General features: G+C 39.4%; 1 protein-coding gene across 1 annotated transcript; it reads right to left on the bottom strand.

Moving 5' to 3' along the window:
- Positions 1-10,066: 10,066 nt before the first annotated feature.
- Positions 10,067-16,511, bottom strand: LOC116784789 (ovalbumin-related protein X-like). Its single transcript, XM_032683729.1, is given in 9 exon segments — positions 10,067-10,488; positions 12,016-12,171; positions 12,487-12,629; positions 13,397-13,514; positions 14,223-14,351; positions 15,690-15,737; positions 16,346-16,422; positions 16,425-16,481; positions 16,484-16,511. Coding segments are annotated over 9 exon segments (1,158 nt in total). The 3' UTR covers positions 10,067-10,086.
- Between the last annotated feature and the right edge of the window lie 2,081 nt (positions 16,512-18,592).

Below are 18,592 nucleotides of genomic sequence, written 5' to 3'. Positions count from 1 at the left end.
ACTTTATCAGAGGTCTCAAATGTTAAAAACATTACCTTCTTTTTTTTTAAGTAAAATAATGAAGGCACAGTAATGAAGACTACAAATGATTTAATAAATTAATCCAGTTTATGACAAACATCTATGACGAATACATTCCATTCATCATTGACTCAATAATATCTCACTCTGTTTTTAAAAAGTGTTCTTTAATTTTTATTGGCACTTTTTAATAAAATCTGTCTTTTAATAAAACAGTGCTTGTTTAGCCTCATGTTTAATTTGCAAAGATCTTCACATATCCAATATTTGAATATTTTTTCTGCCCTTTCTCTAATGTTCTTGTAAAATTTTCCCTGTAGTTTCAGCATCTAGCATTTCATCTAGTCCCAAAAGGAAGGATTTCTTAGTAAAGAAGACAACATACTGTAGAAAATACAATACTGTAAAGTCTAATGCGACAGTATAGTGTTTATACCACTTATAATGTATGAGCTCCTGAGGATCTTCAAGCACTTTGTTTCCCTCTGTGGCTGCTAGAGAACAAAATCCAGGGTACTCTGCCACATGTATCACAATCCCTATGGAATCAACACATTCATGTGACAGTCATCTCATAATGTGGGATAATTTGAAAAACAATGCATTTAACTGCTCCCCTGCTAGAATGGATGATCATTCTCTCTCCAAATGGAACTGCTTATATAGGTAATATAAGGTAGATTTTTTTATAATTCGCTTATTCTGCTTACTATTATATTTTAGATTTTAAGCTCCATTTATATTCTTGGTAAAGAAAGAGATTCATGAAGTACATGTTTTTGTTGTTAATCTTTGAAAATGTAACTATTAAAGATAACACAGAGCTGCAGTGTGCTGGGGTCACCTGAACATGCTGCATTCCTTAATTTAATTCAGAGAATATCTTCCATAACCCCTGGAATTTAAACAAATTCAATTTTTTCTTTTGATTCTAAATGAAAAATTAAAGTAATAGAGGAAGAAGGAAGAACATCTGTTGTAACGTGTTACATATGTACACCGCTTTTCAGTGTGGAAGAGTTAGTAAACAAAATTATAGTACATACAGACAAATACTTTGGCTTTATGTATGGCAGAGTGTAAAACAGTAAAATAATACAGAACACACATGTGAAGGTAGGTAAGATTTCTGCAAAGGCATCCTGTAATAATTTGTTTCTTCGACTGATATTGAAGGCCACAGACATGAGGTTACATCAATCTGATTATAAGTCCTGTAAAATACTTATAATGTTTTTTAAATTGCAGATTAGAACTTAAATCATGATTGAAAGAAATGCTTACCTTATCAGGTTCACCCGCAAAGGTAACAGCACAGCTTCTCAGCTGTACGTGGGGCAGATTTGACGAACTCCTTGTAATATATCTTGTGTTGTTTTGTGACACGCCCCATGCTGTGTTTACCCAATAAAGTGATGGATGGAGCTCAATGTCAAACATGCACTTTTAGTTGGAATCAGTCCATTCTTTGAAACAAACAAAAAAAGTCTGAATGAAAAGATTTTACCCTAAAATCTCCGAAAAGAAAGATTCATTATTCACAGCCTGTGAAACCTTCCAGAAAAGGAAGGAGCATATCGAAATGTCTGAAGCAAAAATAATGATAAAAGCTGTCCAATGGAACTTGAATAGTAAGTAAGATTTGGTTATGGTAGTAAATAGTGTAGCATAGCTTGTGAAAATAGAATAAAAATAAAAGTTGAGGAATTCAGTCTTGCAGAACGTCTGTAAGGAATTTTTTGTTATTTTCCTTATTATTCCTCTGCTGTGAGTACTGATGGGCCAGATCACACTCAGCATCACCATTTGGTGAACTCACAAATTTTGGTAAGATCAGCATATGCAGGACCACACTGTATTTATTGCAATCTTTTTCCTATTGTTGGCTGGGCCATCAATACAACTAGTTTTTCTTCCTACCAGAATCCATACCTCTTGCTGAGGAATGGAGAAAATTCTGCTACCAGGGAACATGAGAAAGAGTACAAAGAGCACATTCTTCAAGTCTCAGTTGTTAAATTTAATAATATTGAAGTTGATTTTTCTGCAAAAAGTTGTATGCAACTGTCTGGTGTCACTTGCTGCATTGTAAAAGACCACAGACACAGCGTTTCACAAAGCACAGCTAGAGCCATCCAGTTCAAGGAACTCTGACATATTCACAGTCTGTGCCACATATCAGTGCAACAAAAACACTCAGTGAGCATATTGTGACAATACAACTTAATTTCAAAAGCAACATTCAGAGCATCTGCATAGAAAAGAATTACAGAGCTAAAGAAAAATGTGTCGGGGAAAGAAGGGTTGAGAAGATAAGAAAGACTTCTGTTGCTTTTTAAATTCAGGCATCAGGATATTTAGATCCCAGTCAGATGCTACCAGAAAAGGATTTGAACTCAGTGCTAGAATTTTGAAGAGTAGTTTAAGGTGATTTGTTCTTTTCCACAGGTCACAGCACCAGATGCCAGGTTCAAAATGTGCCTTTTGTACATACAGAGACCATTCTTCCAGGTTTTCCACAAGCAACTTCATGGCACATCAGCTGAACAAACCAGCTGAAGAAACATTCATGGTCTGCAAGATAGTCATAATATACAATAGAAAGCAGAAAGTCACATAATTCCTTTGAAATAAAAGAATGGACAGACAATAAAAGAAACAGCTTTGACCTCTCTAAATGCCATGTGATTTTAAAACAGAAATCCAAAGTCAATACACAAAATGCCTCTGAAATTGTCTAGATACACAAATTATGTCAATACACAAATTATGCCTCTGGAGAGTAGAGGTGGACTTTTTAACCCTTTTAGTTGTCTGTGCAAGAAGAAAGCCTCTGAATCATCCATACCTTTCTCCCTAATACAGTCCTTACTAATTCTGTTTCGATGAAGCTGCTAATGCAATAGAAACCATGAAGAGCTCAGTCCGGACTGGTGCACTTACATACCACTAACACTTTACATGGCACAGTGTGTAGTTCAGACCAGTCTGCTACAACCCTTGCTATGCAGCAAAAGTGCTTTTGAGGAAAGATCTTTAGACCTTGACTCACTTAGAGGTGCCATCACTGCAAATCTATCATAAAGAGAATGACCTTTTCTTTCACAGGGGCAGTATGTAAATTGGTCACCACTGATGTGAGTCCCACTTACCTGGAAATGGTGCTACCATGCTGGTGGAAGACGGGTCAAATGGGCACATGTGTCTGTGTATGGTGAATCCTTAATCACACAACTGGGAGTGCTTCCTAGACTGCAAACTGTTCCTGCAGCTGCTGCCCCTTCTGCCTTTTCCACTTGGGACTGCCTTGTTTCTTCTCAAAGAGGCTTTAACACTCACAGCCGTGGTCCATCGTAGTATACTTGACAGCTCAGAAGTCAAAGGATTAGCAAATATCTTCTACCCTGTCACTTCTAACTGTCGCATGTGCCTTGAATCTTTTTCCTTGACAATCAAATTGTCTAGTGGCATGCTTCAGCTCACCACAGGTGATCCACCTTGGATTCGTGCACCATCTACCTGAATCACATTTGTATCATCATAGACAGCCTTTAACTTAGGAGGCTACAAAGATGTCCAGTGAGTCAGTACAGTTCTGTAGCAGCCAACTCACAGCATTAATGTTGCTGTCGTGGTGTTCAATACTTCTGAGTTGAATATATTCATTAATGAAAGGAATTTGTTGTTTTACAGTTGAAAAGGAGAAGTCCACTCCTGGAGATGCATTTTAATATACAACCCCGGTTATTGATTTTTTTAGCATTTCTATTTTGTATTTTTATTAATTATTAATATAAAGTAAGTTCTGGAAGCAAAACAAAATCATTCCACAAGTAAGTAAAAATCTTGATCATGATCAGCCGTCAGCACAGAATTGTAAAAATATAAGAGGTACTGCCTAGTCAACTTGGCGACTTTGGATCTGTTATGGAGCCTAGTGAGACTGAGCAAAACTGACCTGCAGTGGAAACACTTCCTGGGACAAAAGATAATGGATTGCCCTGTCCAGCACAACTGTGTAATGCAGCACAAACACAAAAGGATGTGTTTATCCACATGTCCTTTTTGACAATGCTTGTCCCAAGAAAGAGGTCAGCTAAGGCTGTACTGCCCTTTCCTCTGCTGAGAATTTCATTGTGAAGCTGTCCCTAAACCAACAGACTCTTGGACATTTGAACCTTTACAAAGGGATATGGAGTCCAGGTCAGCTCACAGACCAAAGCCTCTCACCCAATCACAACATCCCACGCAGAACTCAAGATTTTGTTCACATCCATGCTGTTGTTCTTTTGTCAGTAGGAAGGAGCACGCTGATTGTTTCGTGTTTGTCTTGCTCAGAATGAGTGCCAGCGATTGTTCCATTACCTGCCATTGATGCCATAGCTGTCAATGATGGTTTCCCTCTCAGCTGTCCTCTAGGACTGTGTTCTTTCCCCAGTCTGACTGGTCGAGCTCCTTCAGACAAGAGCTCATAGCCCACCTGGCACCTTTCTGCAGCAACCCTGTGCTGTTCTGAAGGTCATACATTGTTGCTTGCAGTGCTGCCTTGCTCGTTCACTGGCTGTGACAGGAATGTGGATCCCTAACTGTTGGCAGTGTGAATTTCTCTAGCAAAGGTATCTTCAGAAGGATCCTGTGATGGCCTTGGTCACAAGTCTTTCACCCTTGCTCACTGAATTTCCTTAGCAGCACACACAGCATCCAGGGTCTGTTGCTATACAGATTCTGAACCAGCACACAGAGTACTCTCTTTATCTGCCACGACAGCATATGTGAAGTCTCTTATTTATCCCTCAAGTCCATGGAATCAGCCAACAGCCAGGATAAGGCTGTGTATGGCCTCCCTCACTGGGTCCTGAGGAGGCAGCGGGGTAACCAGGTCCTTACACCCAGCATACACATGGCAATGGACAGCTGGCCACTGACTCAACTAATTTACTGGCTGTGCCATATGGGAACTTAGTTACCTCCCCACAGAGAAGACTGTTTATGGCAGCCTGTGACTAACACTCCTCATGCCACCACGCCTGTCACTTTACCTCCCATCACTCACTGGAAGTCTGCCCAGCATGTCCTTTATCTTGGCACACACTCCCAGGAAAAACAGCATTTTTCTTTTGCATGAAATAGGATAAACTAACCTCCTGGTTTGTTTCAACACAGACATCCTTCCATGAAGCCTTCCTCTCCTCTGATTAGTAGCCTACTGAGATTCTTAACAATACTCCTAACATGTTTCCTGCTTCTCCTGCAGGAAAAGACTGCTGCAGAAAAGGAGAAATGTCATTGCACAAAGGTCTGTGCCATCATGGCAGCTTTGCATTAAAGAACTGGGAGTCCCTGCAGACACCAAGTTGACCATGAGTCAGCAATGTGTCCCTGTGGCAAAGAAAGTCTGCCACAATGGTCTGCCTTAGGAAAACCATTGCCAGCATGTAAAAAGAGGTTATCCTGACCCTCAGCTCAGCACTGGTGGAACCAAAGTTGGAATGCTATGTCCAGCTCTGGGCTTTCCAGATCAAAGAGATGTGGATGTACTGGAGCAGGACCAGAGATGAGCCTCAAAGATGATGAAGTGATTAAAATGTCAATCATGGGAGATGGTACTTGTTACCCTGGAGAGGAGAATGTGCAGGGAGGATCTTTACCTACTTGATGGGAAGGTAAAAAGAATATGAAGCCAGACTTTCTCCTGTGAATAGGCAAGAGGGAATAGACACAACCCCAAATAGCATAAATTACATTTAAACATAAGAAAATACATTTTCTTATGAGGAGAGAGGTAAATCCAGGTTGCCCAAAGAAGCTGTGGATCCTCCATCCTTGGAAATATTCAAAACCCAGCAGGACATGGTCCCAAGCAACCTGCCATAGATGACTGTGATTGAAGGAAGGAGCTTGGAATAGAAAATCAGCAGAAGCCATTTCCAATCTTAGCTGTTCTGTGATTTTATGAGGAAAACTTCAAGGCATATGGAGACAGTGGGGTTTTTGCATATTGATGTTCAAAGAAAATACTGTGGTGTAGATGAGGAGTGTATGGCATGTTCATTTGGAATGGGAGTGTATGGCATGTTCAACAACTGTTTCCATGTTGTATGAAGAGCAACGTTGCCTCATAGTGGTAGACCCTTGGACCTCTCTTTGTGCTTTCTGGAGGTGTGTTATTTACACCAGGAGGTGTAGAAGGTTTCAGATTTTGTGTTGCCCCATGTGTTACCTTCCACCTGGAGCTGCACAGCAGTCTGTCAGACAAACCGGGTCTCAGTTCTCCAGAAAACAAAAAAGGCTGAAGCCTTTGGAAGGCTATGACAAAAATGCCAGTAGCAACAAGGAGGTTTTCTAGGTTTGTTTATGTTTTTGCCTTTTTTTCAAGTAAAAACTTCTGGAGCATTTTAATATTGTTACCTTTTCTTTCTCTTTCTTTTCTTCTTTCTTTCTTTCTCTCTCTTTTTTTCTTTCTCTTTCTTTCTTTCTTTCCCTCTCTTTCTTTCTTTCTTTCTTTTTTTGAAAGCATATATGCTCAATAGCCTATTGGCATGAGAACCAGATCCATGCCTGGATAATGAAACACAAGGGCAAAAGCACACAGGTGCTCAGACAGAGCATGGGGTCTCTCCGTGCTGCTGGAGCACCTGTACCTTTCCACAACATGCTTGCTTGATGGGCGAGAGCACAGGAATGCTGAACCACAGTCACTGCCTCTCTGGGGCACAGGAAGGAATGTTTCTTCCAAATCTCTCCAGTGTTTTGGAGAGCTTGGAGGCCACAGCAGGCATTCATCATTCCACTGTCCAGGTCTGCCATCCCCTTCATGGCAAACACTTTTCCACTGCCCTTTAAATATTTTGCCTTCTACCCATCACGTGGTGGACAAGACCACATCCTAACCATTGGTGTTTTGTTACAGGTTTGGTCCAGTATTGCTGAATTTGCACTTTTTCTGTCTTCTGTTTTCCCTTTAGGGAAAGGGAAAGCTTTGTATTTGCTTGTAAGTGTCATGGCCCTTTTCCTTTTTCCCATTCCTTCATTTTGACCTTTGTTGTCATTCAGGAAACAACATTAGTCACTGAGTCGTATCTTTGTACTTTAAGCACTTTCCAGTTTAATAATCACAGAAAGGAAAGATTGCAAATGTAGCCCTTTTTCAAGTCTTCTTATTGTTTATGTGTACAGGCTTCTAAATTTAACAAACTGGACCAACTGCTCCTGGCTAGAAGAAGCCAGATACTTCTGGCTACAAGAGAGGCAGAAAGTGAATAAACTGTTTATGATAAGCTTTGAGATGTTGAAATTTTGCATCTCTTGCAACTGTTCATACCACTCCTTTAATTTCTAAAGCACAAAAATTAATGTATACTTGGTAAAATAGCTGTTTTTACCACTGAAAAACAGTTGAGTCTATATCACAAATATCCTGATAATATTTAAATATTGTGGATGTCAGACATGTAGCACCAGCTTCTTTCCTCTACAGATCCACTTTTATCATACAGTATCCTGTGTTAATGTGGAAATAGAATCATAGAATCATGGAATACCCTGAGTTGGAAGGGACCCACCAAGATTTCACAGAATTTCATAGAATATGAAATGCCTGAGTTGGAAGGGACTCACAGGGATCACTGAAGTCCAGCTCCTGGCCCTGCAAAGGAAACCCCAGGAATCATGTGCCTGAGAGCATTGTCTAAATGCTTCTTGAGCTCTGTCAAGCTTGGTGCTGCAACCACTTCCCCGGAGAGCCTGTTCCAGTGCCCAACCATCCTCTGGGTGAAAAACCTTTTCCTAATATGTAACCTAAACTTGAGACAACTTCCTGACATTCCCTCGAGTCCTGTCACTGGTCAACACAGAGCAGAGATCAGTGTCTGCCCCTCCTCTTCCTCTCATAAGGAAGCTGTAGACTGCAATGACGTCTCCCCTCGGTCTCCTCTTCCCCAGGTTGAAAAAATCAAGTGACCTCAGCCACTCTTCATATTGCTTCCCCTCCAGACCCTTCACCAGCCCTCCTTTGGATGCTCTCTAACAGCTTTACGTCTTTCTTATATTGTGGTGCCCCAAACTGCACACAATATTCAAGGTGAGGCCGCACCAGCACAGCGCAGAGCAGGACAATCACCTCCCTTGACCAGCTGGCCATGCTGGGATGCAACTCGGGACACAGCTGGCCCCTTTGGCTGCCAGCACACAATGTTGGTTTATATTTAACTTGCCATCAAACCAGGACCACCAGGTCCCTTTCTGTGGGGCCGCTCTCCAGCATCTTGTTCCCCAGTCTGTATGTACATCTAGGGTTGTTCTGTCTCTTAATATTGGAATAGCTGATAGCCAATATTAGCAACAGAGTACCTCCTCTCAAAACTCTCAGTGGGGAAATGCTTTGCCTAATAGTTGTCAATTTACTTATTCTTTCTTATGCTTTTTGAGTTGTATGTTTTTTCAGCTGATTTCATCATCTAAAATGGCAGAGTTGATGGAATACTTGTTCCTTGAAATATTTGTCATACTAATTGTCAGTGCATCTTTAATACCCATTGGAATTGTATTGAAAAATACATAAGAAGAAATTAGTTTTCCATTCCATTAGGCTATTTCTTGGTAATCTGTGCTACAGAGGGGAATCAAACTCTAAATGTGTGCATTCATTCATTTAACAAACTGGAAACATTCATTTAACATTCATTTATCTAAGTGCCTAGGAACCTTAATATCTACATGCTTTATTCATTCTAAAAACAGGAGGATTTTATACTTAATTCCATTTTGCTCACAACAGTTATCACTGTAATAATATTTTTAAGGATTTGTGGTCCAGAAAATTAAGAAAATAAACATCATTTCATTACAAGCATTTGTGACTTTCTTTTATTATGTTAACAAAAAAAATCAATTGTATGCATCAAACTCAATAATGTATGATTAGAATGAAAACAGGTAATAGTATTGAGCCAATATATCCCTATTTGGAGATGGCAATAGGAACAAAAGACAGAGAATATTAGTATTCTCATGTGTTTCTTAAGAATAAGAGATGTAGCCTTGAACTATCATGGGAATGAAGAAGCCCAGCTGCATTCATGGAATAATAATGTACTTGAATTTTGAACACCTGAGAGCTTTACAGGGACTGATTGAAGTTTACTGGCTAAGCAAGACCAACAGAAATAGGATTATTTTAAAAACTGTGTTTTTTCACAAAATTCCTTGTGGAGAAATCAGTTTCTTTAGCACCAGTTGCAGGATTTTTCACAAAAATCAAAATACTCTCAAATTTTAAGTTCTTCAGATGTTTTAAGCAAGAATTCAGCTCTTTTGCCTGGTAGTTCTGAGTCCTGGATAATCTGGATCATCCAGATATCCATGTTTAAGGCTTCAAATCTACACATTGTGAGAAGGCATAACTGCACCTAGGTAAGTTAGATCTCTTTGTACTCTCCATCACTTTGGAGAACCTCTGAAAGAAATTCTGAATTATGTGAACTACTCATGGTGAGAGGACAACTCTGGTGATAACGGACATGTACACCATCTCCCAACAGCTAAATAAAAAAAATAAAATTTACATAGGCACCAATTTATAACCTGCATAGCAGAGTTTTATCCACAAGCATCTCCTCCAGACTATAGATCTCAAGGACTGTGTTTCAGGAACAACAGCACGGGTTTGTCAGCAGGATGCTACCAGGGGATGGGATGAGCACAGCCCATGTCTTTCTATGTAATGGACTCCCAAAGATTATCCCATTCATATCTGCAACTAGTTCCTTGAATGAAAATCACTTGATCCCTTCCTGGCTTGTGGGGGTTTCTAGTCTCAGTGGGCTCAGTCTTTGCTTAGCTCAAGCAACGCTGAAAACAGTCCAAGAAGGGACACAAGTAAGCACGCTTGCTACTGTTTCCTCACCTGCAGGTATCTCTTTGCTATGGGAGTTTCCTTAATGGGCATTTTAGATGAGCCTTTCCACTTGGAGAAATGTTGAAGAGATGAGATTATACTACAATATTAGAGTAAAGGGGGGCTGTTTCTGAGGGGAAGGCGAGCATTGTTTCCAACTCATTCTTTCTCTAGGGTGAACAATATCTACCAAAGAAGAGGATCATGTTGCTTGGATTGTGTTTGATTAAGAAAAGGAATGGGTGGTCAACCCTAAACTCTTCAAACTCAGAGGATTCTTGGATATCTTCTGTCACAACAGCTGAGCCAGTCACCTCAGTGCCCTCCTCAGTGACTTCCATGTACGCCTCATGGACGGCCTCAGATATCTTCAGGCTCTCTGCTGAAGAGATGCCAGAGAGATTGGCCAAGGGGCTGAACAGGTCGGTCATACCCAAATCTGTTAAGATAGATGTGAGGTTATATTTTTCCTCAATCTTCATGCGCGGGAGGTACACTTTCACCCTCTTCTGCTCCATCACACTGGAACTGGTCCACTCTGTAAGTTTATCAAAGCTGATTTTGTTCTCGAGCTGCAAAGAGAGGCAGGGAATGAAATGCCTGGGATGTAAATGCAAATTCTTCATTTCAGACAAGGCTATCATAAAAAAAACCAACCAACCAGAGTGGTTCTTACAGTCATCCTATTGACATCCTTCTCCACTACTGCCTGTGTCACTGCCCTTTTATTCAGTTCTTTATCAACCTGACACATGCCCTCTTGTCCAATTAATCTTATGTCTCATAAAGCACAACCCAACAATTTCACAGCCTAGCAAATTAGTCAGCCTGTGAAAGAGATTGCAAAAAAACAGGCCATAAAAATTTACCTACAGTTGATAGTGTCTAACAAATGCAAACCCTTCTACATCTTTAATAATTCTATTTTATAATTCAAAAGTATTGCTGAAATAAGAGTAATTGTTCATATAATGCAGACTGCATTGCTTTTTCCCTTTCTTGGGTACAGATAGGTAAATTTTAACACATTGATAACTTTATTTTAAGTGATTGAATCAAATTAATTTTTCAAGTTTTGTTTCTCCCTTCCATCTGTCCATTTTTTTTCCTCCTTGCTGTTAGCATTCTGCATTCACTCAGGTCTTTGGTTTCATTTTTTTCCAAGACAAAGAAAAAAGTTTCATTTCCTGTTGCACAGGCAGTAGATTATATTTGTATTCTTGCCTCACTGCATTCTGGTCGCTCTTTTCTCTTTTTTTCTTAAAAGTACAAAACCATTTCTTTTACTAGTTTTCATGAATCTGGAAAAAACTGATTCAACCTAACTAAAGTAGTTTTGACATTTTCTTTTACTTTCTATGTCATTCTCATGTTCTGTCCTTTTGTGTTCATGCATTATTTCTGTGGTTGATATTCATCCAATTAGACTCAAGTCTCTTTCCTGCTCAATGCATCATTTCCAAATGTCTTCCATGCATTTCCTTTCCATCTCCATACTTAAGACTCCCTGAGGTCTTAACTGAAGAAGTGGTTTTGATCAGTTTGTTTAGCTTGATTGGTTTCACATTTTCGAAATCAAGAATATTTTATTAAGATCATGCTTTATCTAACTTTGTTTTTCATTCCATGATGACATAATCGCAGCAATTTTTGAAAGCAGTCCACTTATGATGTTTGATGAGAATTTTATTTTAAAAAACTCATCAGTGATTCCTTCAAAGAATGTCTAATTCTCAACAATTTTAGCAGTGTTTCCTCAACAGTTTACAGCCAGGGGAGGAGTGGTGGGGGGGATGTATGTGTGTGAAATTATCTCAGTTTTAAAAAAAATAAAATCTGGCATATATACATCCTCTTTTGTGGGGCTACAGCAGCACTATGCTGCTTTACTTTCCTTTTATAAAACTAAGTTCAGTGTTCTCCTAAGAGGCCAGTCTCTGCCTGAGCACCTGGTAGCATCTGGGTGGCTTTTCTGCTCCCCTGCCAGCCCAGCATAGCCATGGTGTGGGCAACTGGGACGTAAAGGGACAGCAAAAATCTGACAGAAGCCAAGCCCCACTGAAGTGATAACTCTTCTGCTTCCCCTGCCAGGGTCATACCTGTTCCAGACCAGAGATGTCATCAGGCAACAGCACCAACAGGCTCAGCTCTCCACTGGCATATGGAAGCTCCAGGATCTTCATTTTCTCTGCAGCCACTCTTCCTACATTGAAGGTACCGTTCTGAAACATCATTTGCACAGGTCTGCTCTCTTGCTGCAAAAACAGAAATGTGAGATGATGTGACTGGGGAGCAATGTTTTTCTTTAGTCAGTCAAATGTACAAGCCCTTTGAAAGAGACAGAGTTTGATCTTCAAGTTTGTTGCCTTTGAAGAAGAGCTGTGTCTCCATTTTCCTCTCATCTGCTGTGTGCTCTGGTCGGACACAGATCTTGCAAATCTGACAGTGAGAGGCCCAGCTAAATCACTTGGCCGACAACAAGAGAATGTTATCTTTACATCACCCAGCCCACTGTTTGTGCAAGCCAATAGCCTGCCTCCCTGGTCAGAAGCTGTGTCTGTGCCCCCCACCTTTGTCACACTGAAGGGCACTTCCCGAGTGTCTTCTTCTTTAAACGCGCTCTTCCATATCCCCTTGAAGTAAATGGCATTCACAAGGACCAGCACAGTATGGAGATCAACAGAGCCTGGTTCAAGCAAATCTTGGATACGTCCTTTAAAAAAGAAGCAGGGCATAGAGTGGTAAGTTTCATAGCAGTAATCTTACATTTTATATGTCAGTCAACATGCTGCTGCTTGACTTGACTTTCTCTTCTTCAAAGGCGTGCACATGGATTTCTGGTTCATGAGGATGATTTAATACACTGAAAATTGGCACATGGTCAGACATTTCTTCAAGAAGACAGGTAGGTTCAAGAGTGTTATAGATCCCCAAGGATATTTCTAACCAGTGATTTGGAAAAAAAAAAGATTTATATAGAAAAGAAGGGAACGGAGATGCAAGCAGCAATATAGATTTTCTCTTTCTCGCTGTATTTCCTTCTCACAATGTACTCTTGGTTTTTCCTCCACCTTAACATGATGAACATACACCAGCTTCTGAATCGTTCATTTCCCACCATCAGCTTAGTGTGCATTACTTTCTGCCCTGGAAGCCCACTTCTTACCCATACAGCATATCCTTGTATAATTATGCCCATATTCTAGAGAAGCCAGGACTAATCTTGGGTAAGTTAAGCTCTCCAGACACAGAAAGCATGCATATAAAGTTTGCATATCCTGGCATCTCTGCCTTTGCCAGATATGTTTAAAACACACTGTCACTGGCACACAGGTGCAATAGAGTCATCACTTTCCACAGGAAATATCCACTAATGGAGAGAGGAGGAGGAAATTTCTCCTCTCATGTTTAGTCTTTCCAGAAGCTGTTAAAATACAGTTGTCAGAGGGAAATATATTTCATAATCTTGTGTGACTTTACCATTTGTCTGATTTTTCACCCAGGAATTAATGCGCTGTCTTGCTTGATTTGATGCTGTTTTGAAGTTGACCATTTCCAGACCAGCCCTGTACAGTTTCTTCACACATTTTACATAGATCTGTAAAGACATCAATTGTAGCCAACAAAATAGTCATTATTTAAAAAAAAAAAAACAGTATGAAAGTGAAATAAAATATGGCTAATAGAATTTTTATAGTGATATAGAAAAATTCTTCTAGCCCAAGACATTTTCAGATCTGAAATTTTTGTTACTCAACCAGTTAAGAGTATATATTAAAAATGTTTAAATATTTTCTGGAAGAAAGTCTGACCCAAACTCCCTATTTCAAGGTTCACTTCAGACTGTTTTATTATCTTTGTGTCTACTTTTTTTAAAAAAAAGGTTTTCCCTTATTTTTAAGATAAGAAGTTTCTTTTATTTTGAATATTTTTATCTTTCTTTTGAAAATGTGAAAGAAAGATTTTGATACTTTCAGAAGTTGTTTTTGAGGTGAGGCTTTCAAGTGAAGAAATATGCCAAAGTCAAATTATTTCTTGGAAAAAAAAACCCAAACAACCAGTGAGGGGCAAGTGGGGAGTGGGGAATTACATTACCAAATAATTTTGTTTATTACTCCGTTCATTTTTGAATAGGGCCATACTTTTTGCCTCAAATTGCTTTCCATTCAGACTATTGCCAGGGAAGCGGCAAAGGGAAAAGCCATGTAAATCCACACCAGTGGGGACCGTTGGATTAACAGATCACCTACTCTGGCCAGTCCTCTTGATTACAAGTTTACACAGAGTTCAGTAAGAAATCACTCACCGGTAGGATTGCACTTGTCTTTTCAGCATAGAGTCTGTTGGCAATGTGGAGTGAATAATTGGCTTTCGGTGCAGTGATATCAGAGAGAATTTCTTTAAACAGAAAGTGGATATTCACAGATTTGCCACACTGAGTTGTTGATAAGAAGATAAAAAAATAGAGGGTTATTTTACTAGAAAGAGGATTATTTATAACCTCCAAATAACATTTGAAAACACACAGTGTTTGAACATTTGCAAATGAATGTATAATACAGTCTAAGAGTGCCATGGGAGGCATGTTCAGTATATTAGCAACTAATGATTTACAATTCACTCATAGCATATGAAGGCACTCATTCTAGATGATAACAAGCAGAAAACCTCACTGATGTATCTGAAACCACATAGCTGAGGAATGAGACAGCAAAATGAAAAATGCTGGTGTCAGTTATTGCAATTGGTGACTGGTGCAACAGAGAGCCTCTAGTTGACAGCTGGTGCCTGCATTTTTATGGCAGCTTTCTGCAGAAGCTGCAGGTGGAAGAGAACTAGATAGGAAGGGAATCAGGAAGTGTCTCATAATGTAGAGAAAAAATGGGTCAACTGTCTAATGTGCCAAGATTGGTGTTCTAGGTGACACAGGCTAAAAGCATGTAAGAAAACTGCACAATGATAAACAGCTGGGACTCATTTTATGAGAATAATTGTGTTGAACTGCTCCTTTTCAAATGCTTAACCATCTAAATGCTCTAGCTAATAATACCTTTATTTAAAAAAAAAGAAAAAAAAAAGGAAAGTCTTGCTCTTTTTAGGTCCCACCTTGTGCTTTGGATCCCAAGTGAATGGGAACAGGCCAGGCTCCATGGCTTGTGTTATCTTTACAGAGGTAGCAGATTAACATGGAAGAAAGCATACAGGTGGTATCACGGTATTGGGATGCCTCATGGTACTCTTGGGATGGCAGTGACAACTGGAGGCTGGAAAAGTCCCTGTAGCTTTTTTAAGAGTGTGGTTACGTTCCATCCTTTGAGAATTCTGGGCTATTTTCTGCTGAAGTATCTTCCTGTCCCACTTTGGAGTCTCAGCTGCAAGTCTGCCTGCTGTACCCTGGCTCCAGGTGCTGAGCCGCTTTCAAGTATGTCCCCCACCAGCACCTGCTGGTGTGCAGAAGCTCATTTACACAAGAAGGTAGCCTGGTGCCCAAAGTATCCTATCTGGTCCTGTCACTTGTTCTGGTGCAATATGTACAGCCTGTCTTCTTTTCTAGTCTTTTTGTTTGTGTGTTTTTTTGTTTATTTGCTTGGTGTTTGTTTTGCTGTTGTTGTTCTTTGGATTTTGGTGGTTTGTTCCATTATTTTTTAATTTACATATCTTAAATTATGAAATTATAAAGGAAGGTGTTGAACCTACTAAAAGCACAGTCAGAACAGTCTATTCTCAGGAGAAAATTGTGAAAGAGAAATTAATGTACCTTAGATTTCTGTACCTTGGTCTGGATACTTCCAAGTCCTGCAATTTTGTCAAAATGAAGAACCTGCAATTGAAAGTAGAAATTAGGTATGTAAAGTCACTGAGAGTCACTGACGTTTGTGTTAACAACTGTAGGTTTTGACTAACCAGGTCTGCTTAGCATATAGATGAGAAATTTCATGTGAGCTTTAAACAGGTGCCACACTGAAATTTGTGACTGTGATGTTCAGCTTAGATCTCTTCCAGTAATGGCATTCAGTCTATAAATCAGCTACAAACTTAGTGCACTGTATTTATAACTGTGACTCTTGTTTTCTGAATGTTAATCTTTTGTATGTTTCAAGTTGTCCTTCCCACCTGGGAGGAATCACGCCTATGAGAAAATATAAGCTGAAATAAGAGACCTGCCTAGCCATTCTCCAAGACTGGACCTTCTTAATGAAAACCAAAGGTTACTCTTGCCCTTCATGGGGAAATACATTTGTAAGTGAAAAACTCAGCTCCAGATTCAAACCTCACAGTTTGGAACACCATTCTTTTTCTAGGCAGGTTTGAATCCAGTGCCAAAGGTGGACTATGTGACTTTGCTCCCCTCAACTGGAGTACACAGGTGTAATCTGCTGCCTTTTTGAATGGGATCAAAGAGAGTTTGTACCCATTTATGTAACTTACCTTTTCCATCTGATACTCAGTGTTACCTCTTGCTCCCAGATAGACCATGGCCAAGGCTGCCATCATGCTCAGGGGCAATAAAAGATGTTGTCATTGGCATGATGAACTCTCAGCTCTTTGAATACATCAAAACAAATTCTGCATTTGCTGCACTGATGGAGCCCATTGTGAAGTCAGCGTTATCTAATGCAAAGAGAAATATGACTGTATAGTGGTGATGTGCAGTGCTGTTTTAAAAAGTACTGCCAATAGCCCAGAAACTGTTACTTCATTGCTGGGTTTGTGATGCTGAACCACTGAATGATATGAAGCCTACACAATTCTGTGATTGTTAGAAATATTTTTACATCTGAACACATTTGTTTTCTTTCAGCAAGATTCTATCTCATCACCAAGAGAGTATCTTTTTAAGATACTATCTTAAGTACCTTAAAAAGTACCTTTTAAGAAATAGGTCTTTCAACCATTATTCATTATGATAATATAACATTGAATGGATGAGTTTCCCTATGGCCATCAGAGGGATGTTTGAGACAATACAAACTTCGTATTTCATTTCTTCTGTGGCTGCTCTGGAAAATGCTCTGGATCTTTAATCAAAAGTAGTCAAACTTTCTGCATTTCCCAGTGTACTTCTTACTGTGCTTAGTTCAACCAGCCACAAATTTGGAGGTTACTTCCTGTAATTATAGGAATAATAAGAGTAAGTTGCTCTGTAAACCCAGCCAGTTGCTTAGACACTGAAATATAAATTTAGGGGCATTTTTTCCTGTAGTCCTGTTTGAGACATTTAATCTCCACTGGCGATTTTTGTGAGAAAAAGCACAAACGTGTATATATGTATATATATATACATATATATATATATACACACTAATTGTTTGGCAGGTACAGCTTGAACAGCATAGAGCTGCATTTCTTCAGTCGGGGTGCAAGTCCTGTAGATTCAGATGTATGTGACATGTAAAAGATATTCATTGAAACATGCAGTTGCTCTCTCTTTTGAATCTAAGGCTAGGAAAGTTTACTATTTTTCTTGTATCTCTAAAACAGTTAAAGTTGGAGGAATAGAGCATATCCCTAATTTGGAGCAGGCGTGGTTGATTATGTGACCTGAGAGGCCTCTGGAGCTAATGACTGTGGAACCACAGGACTCCATGAATTGTCACACTGTACCTCACCTGGGCCCTCCAGAGAGTGAGACTGAGAAAAGAGAAACAGCCTTATTTGCAATTATTGAAATTGTAAAAGAACAGTCTTAATGTGACAACAGATTTTCAGTGAAAAAGAGCTATTTCAACTCAAAGCTATGGTGCAAAAACACTCATATTACTCACACCTAAAAGTATTTGACAGTTAAACAATATATGATATATTGACAAGGCAAGGTAAAATTACTACATATGATGTCTTTTTATATTTACCTTTAAGTTCTTAAACTAATATCACCTTTTTTTCCTATTAAAGAACACAAATTAGAAATTATATTTTACTTGGCTAAACACTTACCCCACAAACTTCAGAGGCATGCAATAGTCCAGCTTGCCAGCTGAACCCAAACAGCTTCTCTGAGCTGTTGGTGATATATATTGCATGAGACACTCCCACTGTTGCCTTCAAGAAGTCATCTTTCAGTCACTGCCCTTCGTCATGACCTTTTGATTCATTGCACTTTGAAACATTGAGTAGACCATGCAGACTCTGTCTGCAGTAAGTCAACCTTTATATTTGAAATAAAATCTGATTAAAAATTGAATATTTAAGCTTTGCGTTAACTTATAAGGCTGTACCAAAGCAATCTGACCTTCAAGCCTAAAGCTATGTCTCATGCAGTTCTTTTGAATTTACACATTAATGTGATTGAGCTCTATTAGGTAACTAGAGCCAAATACAAAAATAAAAGAGAAAAAACAACGGTTACAATATGTTCAGCAAAACAAAATACATTTTTAGTAAACACAGCTGTAACCATCGTATCAGGTGATTCTCACAGCCAAGTGAAGGTAAAGATCCCAAATAGTACAGGAAAATATGACCTAGTCATAGTGCTGTGATCTGGGAGTGAGCAAACAGTTCCCACCTACAGTCCGTTGCTAGCAAGCATCCACGGATATAGAAGAGGAAAGAGTCTTATGTTACCAGGGAGTGCAAAAACTGCATCAATCCCAGAAAACCCAGACAATTCTCTTCTTTTCACATGTAAGGCACTGTCAGTGCAGAAAGCACTCTAACACAGTACTCCACGAA

This window comes from Chiroxiphia lanceolata, chromosome 1, assembly GCF_009829145.1.
Source record: "Chiroxiphia lanceolata isolate bChiLan1 chromosome 1, bChiLan1.pri, whole genome shotgun sequence".
Lineage (NCBI taxonomy): Eukaryota > Metazoa > Chordata > Aves > Passeriformes > Pipridae > Chiroxiphia > Chiroxiphia lanceolata.
Note: the sequence above shows the minus strand (reverse complement) of the source record. Positions and strands in the feature narration are given on the sequence as shown.